At 36.9% G+C, this 22,487-nt stretch overlaps 1 protein-coding gene across 6 annotated transcripts in view; it reads left to right on the plus strand.

Moving 5' to 3' along the window:
• Positions 1 to 22,487, plus strand: part of LOC117329196 (zinc finger MIZ domain-containing protein 1-like) — a 194,840-nt gene that overhangs the window by 150,745 nt on the left and 21,608 nt on the right. For 5 of the 6 annotated variants that reach the window (XM_033887018.1, XM_033887012.1, XM_033887026.1 and 2 more), the window contains one exon: positions 6,883 to 7,015. In XM_033887018.1, coding sequence (XP_033742909.1) covers positions 6,883 to 7,015 — 133 coding nt within the window. Of the gene's footprint in view, positions 1 to 6,882; positions 7,016 to 15,087; positions 15,528 to 22,487 lie in introns of those variants that run through there. The other variant, XM_033887040.1, reaches the window with a different exon arrangement.

The following is a 22,487-nucleotide window of genomic DNA, read 5'->3' on the forward strand; positions in this document are numbered from 1 at the left end:
TCTACATGTATTAGTTATATCATCATCATCATCATACAATGAGGGGATTTTTTTCTTAAAACCCCATCTCTTCAGGAATGCTAGGCTTTATTTACAAAACAACATTAAAATCTTAATAGGTGATGAATGGTGTAGATTATTATATGTATCGGTTTGAAACAAGAGGAAATTTTTAAGTTTCGTTACAAGAGGAAGAGAGGGGTTAATATGATTTCCACACATATCACCTACGTAGGATAAATTAGGATGTATTAGCGGATCTTGACGTGTGCGAGAAGGGTAGAGACGGTGACGTACAGTGTTTACGTATGTAGCTGTGTCTACCTGTACCTACTTACCTGGTACAGGTATACAGTGAGGAATTATTGTGTCGTTATTAAAAAGGTCACTCTGTATATCTACAATGACAACTAACACACTCGTGTGTGTACCTACACACTATTTGTACTGTTAGTAACATTTGTCCACATGATCTACTCATAACAAACGCTGTGCCTGTAGTTGTAAGTATACAGTTTTACATTCATTCCTGGGTGGCTTTGATTCCATTGTTCAAATGTGAAGGGGCAAACTGTCTGTAAAGTATTCCTGTGTGATCTGACTGAATAGCCTAGGTTTACTGTACTAATGTACTCAGACATCAGCTTAGTGACCCGATAGACTGACACTTGGATTAACTTGACAGAATAAAACTTGATGGAAATCTGATAAAATTAACTTACAATTATATATGTCTATAATAAACATTATAGTCTTGTTACACTAATGAAATCTGGGATTGATAATCCTATTATGATATCAAGGTATGCTAACAGACAATTATACACGATAAATTTTACATGCTTATTACATGGGATGAACTTAATGGATAATTATGTAAATATATGTTAACTTAACAGACAATTACACAAGCCTATGATACAATTTATAGATTTATTACATGAGTTCAGATTATGAATTATTATATACATATCTCGTACTGCTATATCAATATCTGATTTTACAGTAGTGATATGAGTGCAGTTGAAGTATAACATCTAGCACTACAGGAGATAAATGTTGATTAGTAAGTTGTATTCGACTAATCACCCGGGTAATAAAGTGTGAATTTTTTTATGTAAAAGTTTCTAGAAATGGCTGATCTACAAACATATAACTGGGTACTCATCACACAGCATATCTGTCAATTGGTAAGGCATTTCATAACTTTAAAACAGGGAGTTTTCAAATCTTAACAAAAAATATTGAGATTATAAAATTATAACAAGGTCTTGTACCAGGTTAGTAAATGAGATAGGAACAGTTCTCTATTCCAACTTAAGTTGTAATCACTTATACAAAACTTATACTTGGATACAGTAGCAATCAGTGTCCTTAACAAAAATGTACTCCAATAGTCTTATTTATCAAGGTCATACTTTCAGTTTTGTTCCATACATAAAGATTTTAATTTAGCGGAACACCATTTAATTGTTGTTTGTTTCTAGAAACTATTACCCATTTCTGCTGCACGAAAATCTATAAATAATCAATTCTCTGTGAATTATACTGTTTTTATTTCCTGAAAACTTTCCCAATCTCATTGCCATCTTCACAGTGAGACAGGACTTTGCCATACACAAACCATTATCAGCTACTGTTAGATTTTTTAAAGTTACATTTTGCAGAGTAATGACTGAAGATCAGTCACATGAGGCTGTACCAATGAATAATTAAAAGGTTTGTGTAGTTGGGCTGTGTGATTCTGGGTAGATTTAATACATCTACCACTGCAAATTACACTGCCACTATAAATGCAGGTACAGTGTATATTCATGTTTCAAAGATACAGACTATTTTCAAGGCTTCCAGTAATACCTAATCTGTAAACATATAACTGGATATTACATTGTATACCCATGGATGGTATTAATTAACAGCTAGAAAAGTCAATGAAATGGATAATTCATCAGTTCTGGAAAATTTTGTCACTTCTAAAGAAAATAGAAAACATTTACGAAGTTACTTAAATGGCAGTGATCTTTGAAGCTGAACATAACTACCGATAATGAGATAAAGTATAGCTAGCATAGACAGGAAAACTGGGTTACCTGTACAGGTGGAAATATTGATTACAATGCTACAAGGATGAAAGTAGCATTTACAATATGGTACTGTTATCAGACTACTGATCAAAACTGACAGATGATCATTTAAGTGAATCTACAAAATAAGTCAATCAAGGGGAGTGTCTTAGACTGGAGATATTTTTTGTTTCCCACCTTTTCTTATTCAGTCTGTCCTTCAGTCCCAAAAATTTGGGCATATTTCTATCTAGATTAGGGTACCTGGAGTTATGAGTTACAAACTTAGATATGCAGGTATATGTACCAAAGTAGGGCCAAATACTCCACCTATCTCTGAGACTATTTCCACCCTAGCTCACACACCACCAACTAAACCCTTAGAAACCCTAAAATAGATAAGCTGTAGTTAATATTGACCTCTGACCTTTCTCCATCACTGTCATATATAGGATCAATCCAGGATATAAGAGTATACTTCCTCTGTTTATTGTTATTACCTCCTATCATCGATACATGTGCCCAGTAGTAATCACTCTGTCCGTCTGTCCACGATATCTGTCCGTCTGTCCACGATACATGTGCCCAGTAGTAATCACTGTCCGTCTGTCCACGATACATGTGCCCAGTAGTAATCACTCTGTCCGTCTGTCCACGATACATGTGCCCAGTAGTAATCACTCTTGTCCGTCTGTCCACGATACATGTGCCCATTAGTAATCACTCTGTCCGTCTGTCCACGATACATGTGCCCAGTAGTAATCACTCTGTCTGTCTGTCCAGGATACATGTGCCCAGTAGTAATCACTCTGTCCGTCTGTCCACGATACATGTGCCCAGTAGTAATCACTCTGTCCGTCTGTCCACGATACATGTGCCCAGTAGTAATCACTCTGTCCGTCTGTCCACGATACATGTGCCCAGTAGTAATCACTCTGTCCGTCTGTCCACGATACATGTGCCCAGTAGTAATCACTCTGTCCGTCTGTCCACGATTTGGTTTGGTTTGGTTTATTTTGTTTAACATCCTAATAACAGCTAAGGTCATTTAAGGACGGCCTCCCGTGCGTGCGACATGCATACGTGTGGCGAGTGCGTATGTGTGTTTTGGGAAGCTGCGGTGTGTTTGTGTTAAGTCTCCTTGTGATAAGCAGATACATGTGCCAAGTAGTAATCACTCTGTCCGTCTGTCCACAAATTTTGTTTCTGGCTGATAACTTTTGAAATTACGGTGTCTTTATTGACCAAGTTACATGAAATTTGGTCAAATTGAGCAGTTACAAAAATACATACAGAGGTCAAATATCAAGGTTAAAGGGTAAGGTTACTTTATCAAAGTCAAATTTTGTATATCTTCAGTGATGAACATTTTGTTATGACATTAATGTCAGTGTTGGTCAGAATTAAACAAGGAGTCCACTGATCAAAGATCAAAGTCACTGGGTCAAAGGTAAGGTCAAGGTCATTTGGATTTGAAGGTCAAGAACAAACTGGATCTCTGGCAATGACCTTTGCTGTTAGTTGGGGAGGTATTTATGGTTTACATATTATACCTGTACATAAGGAAGGAAACAAGAGTCAGATGATAGTACATATTGCTTTCTTGCAATTTTTTTTGAAGTCAAAATGTCAAACATCAACCTCAGTGATATGGGCAGATAGCTTCTTTATTATTGGGATATAAAGTCAAACAATAGGGCCTTCAAAGCTATTAGAATTATTATTTACAAGATTGATGATGTCTATTTAAAGTAGCATTTTATAGAATTACTCCTCTACCAACCTGGGATTAATTACAGATGTAAGGAAATCTACTCTATTGACTTTGTATCAATCAAGGGTCTGAAATGTTGACTTTGTATCAACCAAGGGTCTGAAATATTTGACTCCTATTACAGGTAAGATTTTAACCAATTGACCTTCAGATGTGACATTGTTAAATGTGGTCATATCTATTAGGTGTTGTGGCAGAGACTGTCATGGACATAGGATGTGATTTTATTTGTGAAAATGTAGTTAAGGTCTTCCCCGTATCGGTAAGTGACAGATTGAGTCCTGCTTGCATGTAATTTTGAGGAACTTAAAATCAATAGAAGCCTCCATTATCCCAACAGCCCAGATTATTACTGGGAAATTGACACAGTGCTTTGGGATCTGCGTTTTCTGTCAAAACAGACAATACTTATAAAGGGTTAACATTGAGACAGAATCAATAAGCTGTGTGTTTATACAATGTACATAAGTCTCTATGTGTTGGTGAGAGGTGCTTTCTCTTGTTAGATTTTTTATCTTTTCAAAATGGGGCATCGTAACCAGAGCCCTAAATTAAATAGGGGCTCACTTTGCCAGCTAGCTTCACTGGGAGGGACAAAACCTACCCAGTTGTAACTTGTACTCCCAATGACCCTGTTCATATGGCTTTCATAAACTATGCTAATATTAACTCGGCCCGTAGACGGTATACTCAGGCAGCAACAGATTACATTGTTAGCAGTAGATAGCTCTCTGAGAGTGATCCGCATATGTAGCTATACAGATGGTGAAATGAATTAGAGAATCCAAGCATTTCACATCATGTAGGCCAATATTGGATACAAATAGCTTGGCCAATACTGGATACAAATAGCTCGGATCTATGGAATGTTGTTAAACATTACTTGGTTAACATCTTTGAATTAACCATGCCAGAATTCTTTCAGACCTGCTTATTGAATCAGAAAGGGGAAAATGCAATAAAATTTTGGTTTTAAGTTTTAGAGTTTTTTTTCCCCACTTGCTATATATGCAAAGAGGTTCGACCACCCATGGCTTGGCCCAGATCGGAGGAGCCTCAGTCTAGACAAGGAGGGCTCATTGGCACAGGGTCGCACCAACAGAGCAGATTAATTTAGGCCAATTATGATAAATGTTTGGTTTATTGTTATTACTCTGTCTTGGCAAAACAACAGATACAGAGATTGGCCTGGACCTATAGCTTTGTGACAGACAAGTCATCACATCTCAATTTAAATGTTTCCATCTTTGTTATCCTCGCCTCTAGTTTTTTTTTCCTTCCTCGAATGTGTGTTCTCTGCCAACATTTTATGAATAATTGTGTCCCAGAATGGCTATTTGTGAACTGATTATTCAAATTTTTGTGACAGTAGAAATGACCTATTTTTTTACCCTAACGATTCCTATATACATAGTTAACATGTACTCTTGTGGTTTCATATGCATCAAACATAATAGTCAGTATAATTAATCAACTTCTTTTTATTTCATGTTTTTAAATAAATGAGCTGTGATGATAAATCACAAATATCTACCAATAATAATTCCTACATTGGGTCTGATGAGGAGTTTATCAGCTTGATATTACCAAGTTATGTAACAGTGTGTGGGAAATATACACTTACCAAAACATTACCGGAGAATAAATAGTGTACTTGGAATCTGATCTGGACATATCTGTAATTGTCGAAGATATAATGTATCATTTATTATAAACAGATGAAATCCTGTGATAGCTTGAGACAGGTTGGTTACCTGTCCTATTGTAACAGGTTATTGGTTACCTGTCCTATTGTAACAGGTAATTGGTTACCTGTCCTATTGTAACAGGTAATTGGTTACCTGTCCTATTGTAACAGGTTATTGGTAACCTGTCCTATTGTAACAGGTAATTGGTTACCTGTCCTATCGTTAAATGTTACTGATTACCTGTCCTATTGTTAAATGTTATCGGTTACCTGTCGTATTGTTAAATGTTATCAGTTACCTGTCCTATTGTTACAGGTTATTGGTTACCTGTCCTATTGTTAAATGTTATCGGTTACCTGTCCTATTGTTAAATGTTATTGGTTACCTGTCCTATTGTTAAATGTTATCGGTTACCTGTCCTATTGTTAAATGTTATCGGTTACCTGTCCTATTGTTAAATGTTATCGGTTACCTGTCCTATTGTTAAATGTTATTGGTTACCTGTCCTATTGTTAAATGTTATTGGTTACCTGTCCTATTGTAATGAGTTGTCAGTTACCTGCCAGGATCAATACACTCTCCTGTCTTTAACTTGGTTATCTCACTCAATCAAAACATTTCAAGTAGATCATTGATTTTCCGGGACTCTGTCACCAAACATTACTGCAGACTATTGGAGAACTGTGATGCTGTTTACACGGCAGATACACAGTACCACATCTTACACACAACAAATCTATTATTTATTGGTTTCTCTATGTGACTTGGTAATGTATCATTATAGTCAACACTATCCCGGTCTCATACAGAACAGCTGTGGGCATCAATTTCTACAATATATTTTATTTACTGACCAGCAATAGGATTTTTTGGAGTATTTGTTGATCATAAATGACAATAAATTTAAATTGTTAGATATAGCAGTTAAATCAAAACAGACAGAAATTCACCATGAGTTTAAACAGTTTCCTGGTGTTCCATTTATGCAAACATCTTTCAATTACTCACACGAAAAAAAATTTAAAATACTAATGGATAATTAAAAGTAGGGGAAATATTAAAACAATAAATTTTGTATTGATATGAAATTCAGCATTCATTTGTATGTATGAAAACTTTAAAAAGTACAATTAAGATAGTTATCAGAGTTTTTGCACTTTTAGAAAATGCCTTCTTCATGTAATAATTGATGGTCCTGAAAATGGTTTTGAAATAAGCTTGTACTGTTTTTTGCATTTGCTAATATCAGTTGTCCCATTGTGGTAATGCTATTTTCTCCCTACAGCTATGTTGTGCAGTTTTGAATGTCAATTTGGTTACAATGATGATCTATTAATATGCTTGTCTCTCATTACAGCTATGCTATCAGTATGGTGTGAGGAGCTAGGCAGGTTACTTCTCTTACGCCACCAGAAGAACAGGGTGCCCGACTCGAAAGGCAGTGGGATGCATCCCCAGATACAAAAGGCAATGCCACCCGTCCCGTCAGGGTAAGTTACAGGGCAGGGGAGGCAACCCTTACAATCTCCAACACTACACCCAATCAAAATCACATTATTATTACCTTGGAGCGGTGTTGAGCTTCATTCACTTAAATACTAATTTATGTAAAATGTATGTAGTACAGTAGCATTATTCAATATTAATTCACAATTGAATCTTGAAGAAGGTACTTTTGTAATGATTAAAAGATGTACCCTGTTAGTTCTTTCTTCAAGCAGAATAAGGACATAGTTTTGTGAGGGCAATGCTGATAAGAATAATCACAGGGACAGGACATTTTCTTATGACCCAGAATGAAATATTTAACCTATGGTCAACCCCCAAGTCACTTATAATTGAATTGTGATATAATCATAAGTGACCTGGGGTTAAATATTTCTGGGTGACAGGAACATGCTAACCCCTGATCATGGTTATCAGCCATGCTCCTCCAAAAATTCTATCACAAGAGTAACTCTCCGACCCAAATCAAGCTGTCAGCTTACTTATCAAGAGTTATGGCTACATAACCCTCTGCCAGCTCAGCTCCAACATGCTGTGTGTACATGCAGCAGTGGTGTGGCTGTGGGCCCTGCTAGTGTGTATAAGTGGGACCTGGCTCGGACAGGTACATTTTTGTACACTACAGGTTGTGGGTACTAACATAAAAAATGTACCATAATGCTGAGGTCTATATACCCTGAAGCGTAGGTATACAGTGTAGACAGGCATTTAATAGATATTTGTACTACAAGTTACCACAGGATGTCTGCCTACTGTGTATTGGCAATTAATACTACACAACCAACCTCTCAGTGATGTTTAACACTAAAATCGTATTCTCCCCACATTATACTATTAAATGTTGGAAAAGAGTTTGTCTAAACCAGATTTTTTCAGTTGGTGTAAAGGGAAATAAGGCAGAGCTTTAATCTATATATCTGGGATATTCAGTTATATAGAATATATTTTGATAACATGATTAATTACAAACAATTAGTAGTTACATCGTGATATTAGCCCTAAGGAATAACAATCCTTTAATTTGTTTACTACGTTCTGTTTGTGTCGAGTTTAAAGTCATGAAATTACTATTGTTATTATAAATGTTTAATTAAATTGAATTATAATCAAAAATTATGAGGAAAAATCTGAAAACTTAAAAAAGTTACATAAACAGGTTTTAATTAATCATGAATTAAGAAATGATTAGAGTGAGTTTGTACTGTACACTTGTGCCTCCTGGATTGACAAACAACACCAGGCATAGTGAAGACACTGATACAAGCAGATAACATGTGGTTGTGTTTCTGCACAGCCTGGCCCAGTCTGCCTCCAGTCCCCAGAGCTAATACCAGCCATAGGTCAAGGGTCATACTATTGATTTCTTACACCATTATCTGTGGTAATTATAGATGGCCAAAAGACCTCCATTTGATACACAGATTGACAAATTGAATTCCGGACTAATAGGTTTATACATATATGGGAATGATATATACCGAAGAGAGCAGTGACCCAATTTCTGATCAATCACCACAAAACACCTACTGAGACTTTGATATTACACAAACATTCCATGCATATAAAACTCGGTAGTATCTGTCACCAATGTTCCTGGAGACAATTACTGTCAGCATTTTATCACTAGATATTAACATAGACTGCCATTGTTTTTATTATTACAGTATATTCAAACAAATCTACACAACAGGAAACACAATGATGGAACCTGCTTTCACCTTAACAGTTTCAAATGACCTTGTCCATATCTGATGTAACCTTGGCTGCTATTCAGCACGATTCAGCATTAAAGACGCATCTTTAACTATGTATATGGTGACAGATTGTATAGAATTTCATTGTGAAGTAGACTTTCATAGATGGTGCATAATTCTCTTAAGGCTGGGTTTGATGTAATACACAATTGAATGTTAATTCATTTTTTGAAATAACTTACAAGATGATGATAATGATTATAATACAATTTCATTTATCAGAAAACTTCCACTTTGGTAGCAAAATGCAATACTTGACTAAAGCCATGTTTCAACAATTCCTTCTACATTTTAATAATTATTTGGAAAACTAAATCTGAATTTCAACATGGATAAGAAGTGAAGTATGTATAAGCAAAGTCTGTTACTTAAAACTATAGAGAAACTTACCATTACTTGGTAATAATTAGTTAATGGTTTACCACCTTCAACTTAAAACTATAGAGAAACTTACCATTACTTGGTAATAATCAGTTAATGGTTTACCACCTCTAACTTAAAACTATAGAGAAACTTACCATTACTTGGTAATAATCAGTTAATGGTTTACCACCTCTAACTTAAAACTATAGAGAAACTTACCATTACTTGGTAATAATTAGTTAATGGTTTACCACCTCCAACTTAAAACTATAGAGAAACTTACCATCACTCTGTCAGTATTTACCCTAACTTGTAAGAAGCCTATCCATATTGCTGTGAAATTACAAAAAAAATTGTCCTGTGATAGCTCGGGACAAGGGTAATGTGTTGACCTCCAGGGCTCATTGGAGGATACAAACCCACAATTTACCTGTTTCTGAAGGAGTTAACGAGAGGGACTTACTCGACTCAGATAACAAACAAAATATTTGTTGATTGATTGAAAATCAAGGTTGAATGACCTGTTACCAGGTCACTGTTGAGATGACTTGTTAACATTATTTCAGGATTTCCATGTTTCCCTCTCTCTTCTGATTCCACTCTTACACCCTGTGTAGTATATTGCCCTAACCCATTTCAGTATTTATAGCATCACTCCATCACATAGAGTAGGGCAGTAGGCAGTGATTTCTAGAGAATTTTTATTTTTCTTTGTACACATTCTATTTTTTTTAACTAGCTGCCCAAACTACTTGAGATCCATGCACGGCAAGTAACACTTGTATATGTTTAATCATGTTTCGTATGAGTTATTGCTCCAGTTTGCCGGCTCAACTGGAGTGTTTACTGCGGTGCTGCTGGAGTGTTATGTAAGCTTAGAGAGATTCTAAAAGAGCAGGCAAATTTTGCTAAGAATAGATGTTGTAGATTTCAGTACCGATCAGATAACAAATCACATTGCAGGATATCTATTATCCACCCGGTACTAGTGCAGGATATCTATTATCCACTGGGTACTAGTACATGATATATATTATCCACCCGTTACTAGTGCAGGATATCTATTATCCACTTGGTAGATCTATTATCCACTCTGTACAAGTGCATGATATCTATTATTCACTCGGTACTAGTACAGGATATCTGTTATCCACTCGGTACTAGTACAGGATATCTATTATCCACTCGATACTAGTACAGGATATCTATTATCCACTCGATACTAGTACAGGATATCTATTATCCACTCGGTACTAGTACATGATATCTATTATCCATTCGGTACTAGTACAGGATATCTATTATCCACTCGGTACTAGTACATGATATCTATTATCCACTCTGTACTAGTTCAGGATATCTATTATCCACTCGGTACTAGTACATGATTTCTATTATCCACTCTGTACTAGTTCAGGATATATATTATCCACTCTGTACTAGAACAGGATATCTATTATCCACTCGGTACTAGTACAGGATATCTATTATCCACTCGGTACTAGTACATGATATCTATTATCCACTCTGTACTAGTTCAGGATATCTATTATCCACTCGGTACTAGTACATGATTTCTATTATCCACTCTGTACTAGTTCAGGATATATATTATCCACTCTGTACTAGAACAGGATATCTATTATCCACTCTGTACTAGTACATGATATCTATTATCCACTTGGTATATCTATTATCCACTCTGTACTAGTACATGATATCTATTATCCACTCGGTACTAGTGCAGTATATCTATTATCCACTCGGTACTAGTGCAGTATATCTATTATCCACTCGGTACTAGTTATTTATGAAGAGTTAGTTAGTTTGGAGTTTTTTTAGCCTATAGTTATATACTTTCTTTCATGAAGGACAGAAAATTCAGTATATATCTTTTCCTCATACCATAATAAAGATAAGTTGGATACCAATCACAGTAAAATGGTTTTATCTTTATTCTCATCTTATTAGTAAAAATAGCAGTACCAGTTTTTTTTAAATTAGCTTTCTAAGTTTTTTTTAGATCAAGAATGAAAAAATTTAAAAAGCGTTTTCTTACAGTAAGCAGAAGTCCTACTGCATTAATCAAATCACCAACAAATCTTTTTCAAAAAGTGCAGCTGGAAAAATTCACTTTTCCTAATCAGGAAATAAAATAGCTTTAATCTATGAGAAAAGTTATTTGGAAAAAAATCTGATCAAACTACCAGGTAAATTACAAGCAAATGGAATAGCTCTTAGCCAAAGTTTGTTACAGTAATGGACATTTAAGTAATTAACAGTGGACTTTTTAAGTTATGCAAAATTTTGTTAGGGAATATAAAGGACAGGAACACTTAATAGGTTACACATTGCAAAAGTAATCATGACTATAAAAAAAAAAAAAAAAACGAAAAGAAAAAAGACTTTTTTATAACATCTTTGAGTAATCCAGAGTGATTTTTGGGACACTCCCAGTGCAGGACTCAAACTGATCTACTTTATCTCTAAATATGTACCATGAAACCACTCAAGGTATTCTGATGATCATGTTCAGGACTGGCCATAAGTCACACAAACATCCTAATCCATAACCTTAATCCATAACATATAAAATCTGTTAGGCCAAAATGTACAACATAATAAAATTATATTTATATTGAAGTGTAATTTATAATGAAGTGCAAAAATGTTAACATTATACAATAAAACTACATTTAATTAAGTGTAAAAATGTACAACACAAACATTTATTTTGAAAAGTAAAAATGTATCACTAAAAGTGATCACTCGTTTCCATTCATAGATGTGCGGAATTGATCAATTAAACAAGAATCATTGATGGTTTATTTAAGTATGAGATGCCCTGCATGTCTATATTGTTATATAGAGTAACCCTGATTAATGCTAACTCTTTCATAGCTGTCATCTCATGTTCAGCCTCAAGAAGCTAAAAATAGCCCTCAATCGGACAGCTTTGATTTAAATACCAGTTAAGCAGACCTATACTCATAATGTGTACTGTATTAAATTTGTTGGATTCATAGTTAATTTACATACGCTGTATAATACACTGACATTTTATTAATTGGATCAAGTTTAAACTAAATGTTTTGTTATCTGGGGTATTTTGAGTTTGTTTTTACATTATTATAATTCCATTATTGAAATGAACAACACTGTTTATTTCTTGTTTGTAGTTACTTGCTTGGTAACTTAAAGACAAATGACTACTAGAACCTTCTCCTACCTTGATGGTATTTTATGTATATTTTATGTATCAATACGTGACACTCTAATAAACATATCTGAAATCTGAATGTGATGGTGTGATAGAGAAATCTCAACCCAGAGGAGTGAATCTTCTCCTACCTTGAGGGTGTGATAGAGAAATCTCCATCCCGAGGGGTGAATCTTCCCCTACCTTGAGGGTGTGATAGAGAAATCTCCATCCTGAGGGGTGAATCTTCTCCTACCTTGATGGTGTGATAGAGAAATCTCCATCCCGAGGGGTGAAACTTCTCCTACCTTGTGGGTGTGATAGAGAAATCTCAACCCAGAGGGGTGAATCTTCCCCTACCTTGATGGTGTGATAGAGAAATCTCAACCCAGAGGAGTGAATCTTCACCTACCTTGAGGGTGTGATAGAGAAATCTCAACCCAGAGGAGTGAATCTTCTCCTACCTTGAGGGTGTGATAGAGAAATCTCCATCCCGAGGGGTGAATCTTCTACCTTGAGGGTGTGATAGAGAAATCTCAACCCAGAGGGGTGAATCTTCCCCTACCTTGTGGGTGTGATAGAGAAATCTCCATCCCGAGGGGTGAATCTTCTCCTACCTTGAGGGTGTGATAGAGAAATCTCCATCCCGAGGAGTGAATCTTCCCCTACCTTGAGGGTGTGATAGAGAAATCTCCATCCTGAGGGGTGAATCTTCTCCTACCTTGAGGTGTGATAGAGAAATCTCCATCCCGAGGGGTGAATCTTCTCCTACCTTGATGGTATGATAGAGAAATCTCCATCCCGAGGGGTGAATCTTCTCCTACCTTGAGGGTGTGATAGAGAAATCTCCATCCCGAGGGGTGAATCTTCCCCTAACTTGATGGTATGATAGAGAAATCTCCATCCCGAGGGGTGAATCTTCTCCTACCTTGAGGATTCAATAGAGAGATATCACATCAAAGGGATGACTGAGATATCACACCCTAGGGGATGACAAAGATATCACACCCTAGGGAGTGACAGAGATATCACACCCCAGGGGTTGACAGAGATATGACACCCTAGGGGTTGACAGAGATATCACACCCCAGGGGTTGACAGAGATATCACACCCTAGGGGTTGACAGAGATATCACACCCTAGGGGATGACAGAGATATCACACCCCAGGGGGTGACAGAGAGATATCACACCCCAGGGGTTGACAGAGATATGACACCCTAGGGGTTGACAGCGATATCACACCCTAGGGGATGACAGAGAGATATCACACCCTAGGGGTTGACAGAGATATCACACCCTAGGGGGTGACAGAGATATCACACCCTAGGGGTTGACAGAGATGTCACACCCTAGGGGTTGACAGAGAGATATCACACCCTAGGGGATGACAGAGATATCACAACCTAGAGGTTGACAGAGAGATATCACACCCTAGGGGGTGACAGAGAGATATCACACCCACAGAGATATCACACCCTAGGGGGTAACAAAGGCGACCGAGGCAGTAAAATAAGAGACAGATCTGTGGATGTTTGGAGAAAATCATGTAAATTGCAAAGAAATGATGGCCTAGACACAGTTAAGGTATATATACAGGTACTGGAATATTGTAGAAACAAAATTCATATATGTTATTTGTCTGTTTTGCCCTCAAGTTATTTTGTGGCTGAAAAAAATGTGCAAATAAGATTGAATTAATCAATACACATGTCTGTCTACCTGACACTGGCTATTAAGTGTGTTGTTAACTCACAGGGGATTAGTGATGAGTAGATTTATTATTGTAGTTGCTAAACAACTGATGTACATAAGCTAATTGGGTGTATCTTAATATTATTGTCTCTGTCATATCAACAATTTGTTCACAAAAATATGTAATAATTTAGAGAAACAATTTCATACTTTGTTTCAGTAACAATTAAATAAAATTAATCCATCAAAGCACCAATTTGTTTACTGCAAACTTGTTATAAATACTTTATAATGTGGTAACACTGTAGTTGAGTTCACACCTTTTAAGATAAACAATTTAAATCTTTGATCCAGTGTTTCACCAGAACAAGTGACATAATCAAATTAACTTTTAGTTTGATTTGAATCCTGTAAGGTTAAATTAAAACACCACTAATTGTGTTAATAAGTTGATATATGCTACAGCCTTAGAGTAAATATTTTCTTAGGTAGTGAATCAGCTCAGTAATACACAACATGTACTTTGTGATTACGGTAAAAAGTAGTAAAAAGTTGTCCACCCTCATAAATAGGTAGATCACTCTACCTCAGTGTGAGAACACTATAAAGTATGGCTATAAGTTGGAGTCTCCCCTATATTTACAGCACACATATCTCCCATTCTAGGAATTCCAGCTCTGGACATCCAGTCTTTGTAAAAACGCCCCTTTTTTCGCCGTGTGACCACTTTGGCCTCGGGCGAGTCGGTCATTGAACGGTCTCAACTACTCTAACTAATAATAATAGTGGTCTTCTTTTGTATCTGACCCAATGTTGATGCATACATTTACACGTTCACAGAAAACGTTGTTATGTACTGCTGGATTTAAACTCAATTTTCATTCTACGTTCAATTCAATCCTGTTATGTTATCTTTCCGTTATATATCGGGCTAAAGGTCGTCTTGATTTCCCGACTTAATTTCCCCATTGGTGCCTCACATTACGACCAAAAACAAGGCAGCGAGCAAGCGGCTGATCATGTGACTAACCAAGAATGAACAAAGATTGTAATGGATGATAGCAGAGAGTGTGTGTGATACAAGCTTGTTCACGAATGGGCTAAGAGTAGGTCGATTAACTTGTGGTGTAATAATGTTATGCAAAGACCGATGGAGTCCAGTTAGACAAGGGGACCTACTCGGGAAGAGGAAGTGTGATTGTGTTGTGTACGTGTGCCGTAAAACGATTGTCTCCGGCCACAAAGTGCACAGGTAAGGCCAGTGCTAACGATCTGTGTAGTGGGCGATAGGGACTGGACGTACACAGTTGTGTGTGCACTGACACACGTACTGGACTGAGGAAGCCACACAACGTGGTTAGTCGGCTTGTTTTGATTGTCTTGTTCTCTCAGCTGAGCCGGGAAGGAATCTGTGTTTGGAAGGGGTCATGACGGATTGGGCGACTCAGGTGGCCACTGAGTTACAGATAGCGGTACATACAGACAGGTGCGTTAATACAGTCCCTTCTTCTTGCCCAGCATCTCTGATCATATGTTTATTGTTATGTGTGTTCCTACTGTTTGACAGTGTTTTAATCAGCTGTTTCCGTTGTGGTCGTGTAGGGTGTCTGTGTAGCTACTCCCGTTCTATTTTGATACATTTGTCTACACGCGTACTGTATGTACACTCTCTGCCTAGTTTTCATTCAGTATATATAGTACACACGTATGTAGCACATATCTAGGCAGCCTATCTCTGACCTAACACTGTACTTGGTGGCTGTTTAAGTGAAATGATGGGTCTGCATGATTCGTTACAACAAGGCCGAGTATATCATTTGTGATAGGGTTTGGTTGTTTACACTCATTGTGTAGGGACTGGCGCACACAGACGATGTGACCTGTTTTGCCTTCTTGGCATAATGAAAGGGTCAGACTATGTACATGTGTATACATCCACCATGATATTACTGACAGATTGGAGAGAGGAGACATTGGCAAGCAGCTTGACACAGAATTAAATGGTCCCATGTCCGTAAATCCAGGGTTTGTGTTAGACAGGGCAAACAAACAGCTTAGGTGCCAGGGATTAGTCAACTGGATATAGAGCAAAAAAGGTCATGTTTTTACTAAGTCAAAAGGTTGTTGATCATTAAATGTCCCACTTATTTTCAAGCTGAAAATATCAGGTATATTATTTTCAAAGTGAAGATCATCACTGATTAAGAAAAACATTAAATCTATTTGCATTTAGACATTATAATTAATCAATTTATCATAAGAAAAAATTGCGTCTTCCAGAAAGTTGATCAGCTGTTTCCCACATCCCATTCGTTTCCTCCACACTCCATGACCCATGGGTGAACCAGTTATTCCATATCATGGTACTGTAACCCTGTTAACAATCAACTAACACCTAGCATGACAATACACTGCCTCCCTATCAACCCTCCCTCATCCACACCCTTGACCCATGCCTAATAGAATCTTCCCTTACCCATGAGGATGTGGTGAGAGAAATCTCCAACCAAGGGGTGATATTCTTGGTTGTCTTATCCAACAGTTAGACAATCAAGAATATCAACCCTTGGGCTGGAGAATTTATGTCACATCCTCAAGGTTGGGGATGATTAATAGTTATATACTGGTGAAATCAGAAAGGAGAAGGGGAGACTATGGTATACTATAATATCTAAGAAGTTGGAATTTCAGAGTTGTAAAGTCAAGGTCAGCGTTACTATTTTTAGAAAATCATTTTATAGCACTTGAGTGGCTTCATTCCTTGAAGGATTTTGATTAAAATTCACACAATTATAAAGGACCTTAATATCTTGAAGGAGATAGTTTTCAGGGTTGTGGGTCAAGGTCACCATTAGTATTTTTAGGAAATCATTGTCCTTGCTCTAGCTTTATATAGAAGCTTCGTTCCTTGAGGGGTTTGGATCTAACTTCAGACTTTTGTAAAGGATCTAATAGCTAGCAGGGACTGTTAAGGGACATATATTGCTTTAGCAATACTCAGTATGTTTGTTTTTTCTCCCAGTTGGGACGACTTGACATGGGTCAAGGGGAAGAGACATTACTATGTAATGTGATTTTCACCAGTTGATTTACAATGAATGGTTTTATGTGGATCTGCCAACCATTACCACCCAGCTATTTTTAATCTTTCCCTGATTCCCACCTACATTACTACCAGGTAGTGCTGTACTGTACAGCTACTTCATTTTAATCTCATCACAGACCTTCCCCATCATCATCCGACTTTGACAACCTTTCGCCCCATCCTTCCCCATCATCTGACCTTGACATCCATTCACCCCATTCTTCCCCATCATCTGACCTTGACATCCATTCACCCCATTCTTCCCCATCATCTGACCTTGACATCCATTCACCCCATTCTTCCCCTCTTCCCCATCATCTGACCTTGACATCCATTCACCCCATCCATTCCCATCATCCATCACCATCTGACCTTGACAACCCACCACAACATCCTTCTCTCTGACAATCCACTACAGTATCCCTCTCCCTCTGACAACACACCACAACATCCCTCCCCCTGACAATCCACCACAACATCTTCCCTGATAACCCCCCACAATATCCCACTCCCCCTGACAACACACCACAATATCCCACTCCCCCTGACAACACACCACAATATCCCACTCCCCCTGACAACACACCACAATATCCCACTCCCCCTGACAACACACCACAATATCCCACTCCCCCTGACAACACACCACAACATTGCACTCCCCTGATAACCCACCACAATATCCCACTCCCCCTGACAACCCCCCACAATATCCCACTCTCCTGATAACCCACCACAACATTGCACTCCCCTGATAACCCACCACAACATCCCACTCCCCCTGACAACCCCCCACAATATGCCACTCCCCCTGACAACCCCCCACACAATATGCCACTCCCCCTGACAACCCCCCACAATATGCCACTCCCCCTGACAACCCCCCCACAACATCCCACTCCCCCTGACAACCCCCCACAATATGCCACTCCCCCTGACAACCCCCCACAATATCCCACTCCCCCTGACAACCCCCCACAATATGCCACTCCCCCTGACAAACCACCACAACATCCTTCTTCCCTAACAACCAATACATCTCACTATGATGTTTGAATCGGTGATGATGAGGAAGCTAATTCTATCCACTCCCTCCTCCTACAAGTCTTGACAAAGATATTAATATCCTGTCACAGAATCAATTACTTGCTTTCCCCATATGCACACCAAAATATTGTTGGTACTGGTTTGGTTGACATTTCAGATAGTGTATACTAGTAACAAACGTTGGACCCACACCCACACAACATCCAGATAGTTATCTGTAATAATTAGATCCAATTTCTGTGAGTATATAAATGTTCAGAAATCAATATTCATAATAGCCTCTGTCACATATTGATTAGATAGTTTGATCTGGAGGATTTATTTCAGTGCTGAGAGTGTGTTGTGATAAGGGTGTATGGTTTTTCCCCGAGTACAGATTGTGCAGTGATTAATTTGTAGAGATCCGTCTCAGCCTCTCTACCAGTGTGCCCGACATCTGTCCAGGTCACCCTTTAATTGTACAAATCTTTGTTGTTAATGAAGGGTGGCCAACCATTCTGGTGCCTTGTTTGGGTGTTCCTTTGTAGCTAAATTCCTAACACAGACATGCATACACATTGTTTTGTCACCTTTAATATTCAATAGATATCAATTTTTCTGTCAAGATACATTGATGTGTTGTTAGGGTTTGTGTAGCTGATGTATAAAAAAAACACTAGAAATGATGTTAATTAAGAATGAAGTGCTAAATACATTACTCAAACGTTTATCTGTTTATGAGGACCACAATGACCTACAGTAGATATAAAAATACAATAAAGTACTCATGTTAGAACAAAGTTTTATTTTTACCTTGTTTATGACATACTGTATATATTTTAGGATGTCCCGACCTTAAACGCTTTACCTGTTGTTGATAATATAATCTATTGCGGAATAAGGCTTATAGTCAATATATCGTTATGACATGTTGATACTGCTACTACTGGTAATATATGTATTTAGGTTTTATGTAAATATGATGTGGATCAATTTGTCTTGTGTTTTACTCGAGGCTAGCTAGTTGGTGTACAGGTACACTCTCACTACACATAAACATCATCTGTTGTCTGAGGACAATTGATTTTTACAGGGTTTTATGGTGAAATCTGGCAAAGCTCTTGCTAAAGAAATGTACAGGTATATCTCACAATTCACTGTTTTTATCATTGCTATGGAAACCCAACATTTCATCACCTAGATATTAAACCATACCTACAGCAGGTAGGCTTGACTAATTCAATTGAGTTTTGTATGAGTTTAAATATGACATCAGACTATATACATATGACATCAGACTATTTACATCAGACTATTTACGATGACATCAGACTATTTAAACATGACATCAGACTATTTACATATGATGTCAGACTATTTACATCTGACATCAGACTATTTAAACATGACATCAGACTATTTACATATGATGTCAGACTATTTACATATGACATCAGACTATTTAAACATGACATCAAACTATTTAAACATGACATCAAACTATTTAAACATGACATCAAACTATTTACATCTGACATCAGACTTATTATTTACATCAGACTATTTACGATGACATCAGACTATATACATATGACATCAAACTATTTACATGACATCAGACTATTTTGATAACATCAGACTATTTACATATGATGTCCGACTCCTACACAGTTAAAATGGCCTTTGCATATTTAGCCTTAGTTATTGACTTATGACATCATACATTGTTATGACATTATATGCCTACCTCAGGTTCTGTCTTCCTCATTGCTGAAGTTGTTAATAGGATTTTATCAAAGTAATGCGTCAGTCTGTGTTTATTGCCATATAAGGTGTTAATATATAGCTTTTGCTTAGACCATAGCCAGTATCAATTGATTGAAAGGTAAACCCACGATCATTAAATAAATGTTTGATAATCATCACCAGCACAATCCTACTGAATACAAATTTGTGCTTGAAATACCCCCAGGAACCACCACCCCCACCCCCACCCCCTATTCAGATTCTTGATGCATGTATACCTTGTGTAGTAACATATCTTATGAAGACTTATAAAGAAAAACAAAGAGGACACAGGATAAGACATATGCAAAGTAAGGTCAGCCAGCAATAAATACATGGACTCTGTCAACATGTGCCTCATATTTATTTTATCATACATTAGATTATAGTTAAATTTAGCAGGTATGGACTACATGTGTTAAATGGTTTGACATGAAAATGTAATACTTTAAACCTTGACATGCTTTAAGCCTAGAATCATGATGCATGTATATATTCTGGTTAAGTAAATTTTATTTAATGGATAATCTTGACCCTCTCACAGTCACAGTTGTCAAATATATGTTAGAATGTAAGGATTGAAACCAGATGAATGGACTTTTGGGCATTCTGTTATTAATAGATATTATTTTAGCATAGACAATATCTATCCTTTCTATTTATAGCACTATAAAATCACCTGGAATCTGTGTTCATTTCTATTAGTCAATTTGTCAAGTAGAGAAAAAGGGGGAAATTCAATTTTTACCTGCACAAATATCAGAAATACAAGTCTAAATATTCAGATGTGAAATAAAAGCCTGTCATTGGTTACTAGGTTGATTTGAGTGATGAAGTCAATACATTGCTCACTGTGGTATGGTATAAAGGAGGTTTGCTACTGTAGGATTTGCTGGGTTCACTGCTGGCAAACTGGCAACAATGTGATACAAGGCTGTGTGAGATTTAACTATACACCTACAGTTATATACCTGTAGACTCACCTCCAGTTCCTACATTATGTAACCATCCAGGGCTCCACCAGAAAGGTCAAAGGGCATCACTGATAAGATGTTCAAGTTAGGAGTGATATTTAGTAGCATTCCTCCCAGAGCTAAATATTTGTGAGATTGGAGAGACTGTTGTATGGATAGAGCACATTTTATCCAAATTATATGGTTCATCATAGAAGACAAGACATCTGAATCATCAAGTTTACCATAGAGGACAGACTGTATCTTAATAATACAGTTTACCATAGAGGACAGACTGTATCTAAATAATACAGTTTACCATAGAGGACAGACTGTATCTAAATAATACAGTTTACCATAGAGGACAGACAGTATCTTAATAATACAGTTTACCATAGAGGACAGACTGTATCTAAATAATACAGTTTACCATAGAGGACAGACTGTATCTAAATAATACAGTTTACCATAGAGGACAGACTGTATCTAAATAATACAGTTTACCATAGAGGACAGACTGTATCTTAATAATAAAGTTAACCATAGAGGACAGACTGTATCTTAATAATAAAGTTAACCATAGAGGACAGACTGTATCTTAATAATACAGTTTACCTTAGAGGACAGACTGTATCTAAATAATACAGTTTACCATAGAGGACAGACTGTATCTAAATGATGAAGTTAACCATAGAGGACAGACTGTATCTAAATGATACAGTTTACCATAGAGGACAGACTGTATCTAAATGATAAAGTTTACCATAGAGGACAGACTGTATCTTAATGATAAAGTTAACCATAGAGGACAGACTGTATCTATATAATACAGTTTACCATAGAGGATAGACTGTATCTAAATGATAAAGTTTACCATAGAGGACAGACTGTATTTATATAATACAGTTTACCATAGAGGACAGACTGTATCTAAATGATGAAGTTAACCATAGAGGACAGACTGTATCTAAATAATACAGTTTACCATAGAGGACAGACTGTATCTAAATAATACAGTTTACCATAGAGGACAGACTGTATCTTAATAATACAGTTTACCATAGAGGACAGACTGTATCTTAATAATACAGTTTACCATAGAGGACAGACTAGGTATCTTTAAAGTTTACCATAGAGGACAGACTGTATCTAAATACATAATACAGTTTACCATAGAGGACAGACAGTATCTTAATAATACAGTTTACCATAGAGGACAGACAGTATCTAAATAATACAGTTTACCATAGAGGACAGACTAGGTATCTTTAAAGTTTTCCATAGAGGACAGACTGTATCTTAATAATACAGTTTACCATAGAGGACAGACTAGGTATCTTTAAAGTTTACCATAGAGGACAGACAGTATCTTAATAATACAGTTTACCATAGAGGACAGACTAGGTATCTTTAAAGTTTACCATAGAGGACAGACTGTATCTAAATACATAATACAGTTTACCATAGAGGACAGACAGTATCTTAATAATACAGTTTACCATAGAGGACAGACAGTATCTAAATAATACAGTTTACCATACAGGACAGACAGTATCTTAATAATACAGTTTACCATAGAGGACAGACTGTATCTTAA

This window comes from Pecten maximus, chromosome 1 (assembly GCF_902652985.1).
Source record: "Pecten maximus chromosome 1, xPecMax1.1, whole genome shotgun sequence".
In the NCBI taxonomy this organism is placed as follows: Eukaryota; Metazoa; Mollusca; class Bivalvia; order Pectinida; family Pectinidae; genus Pecten; species Pecten maximus.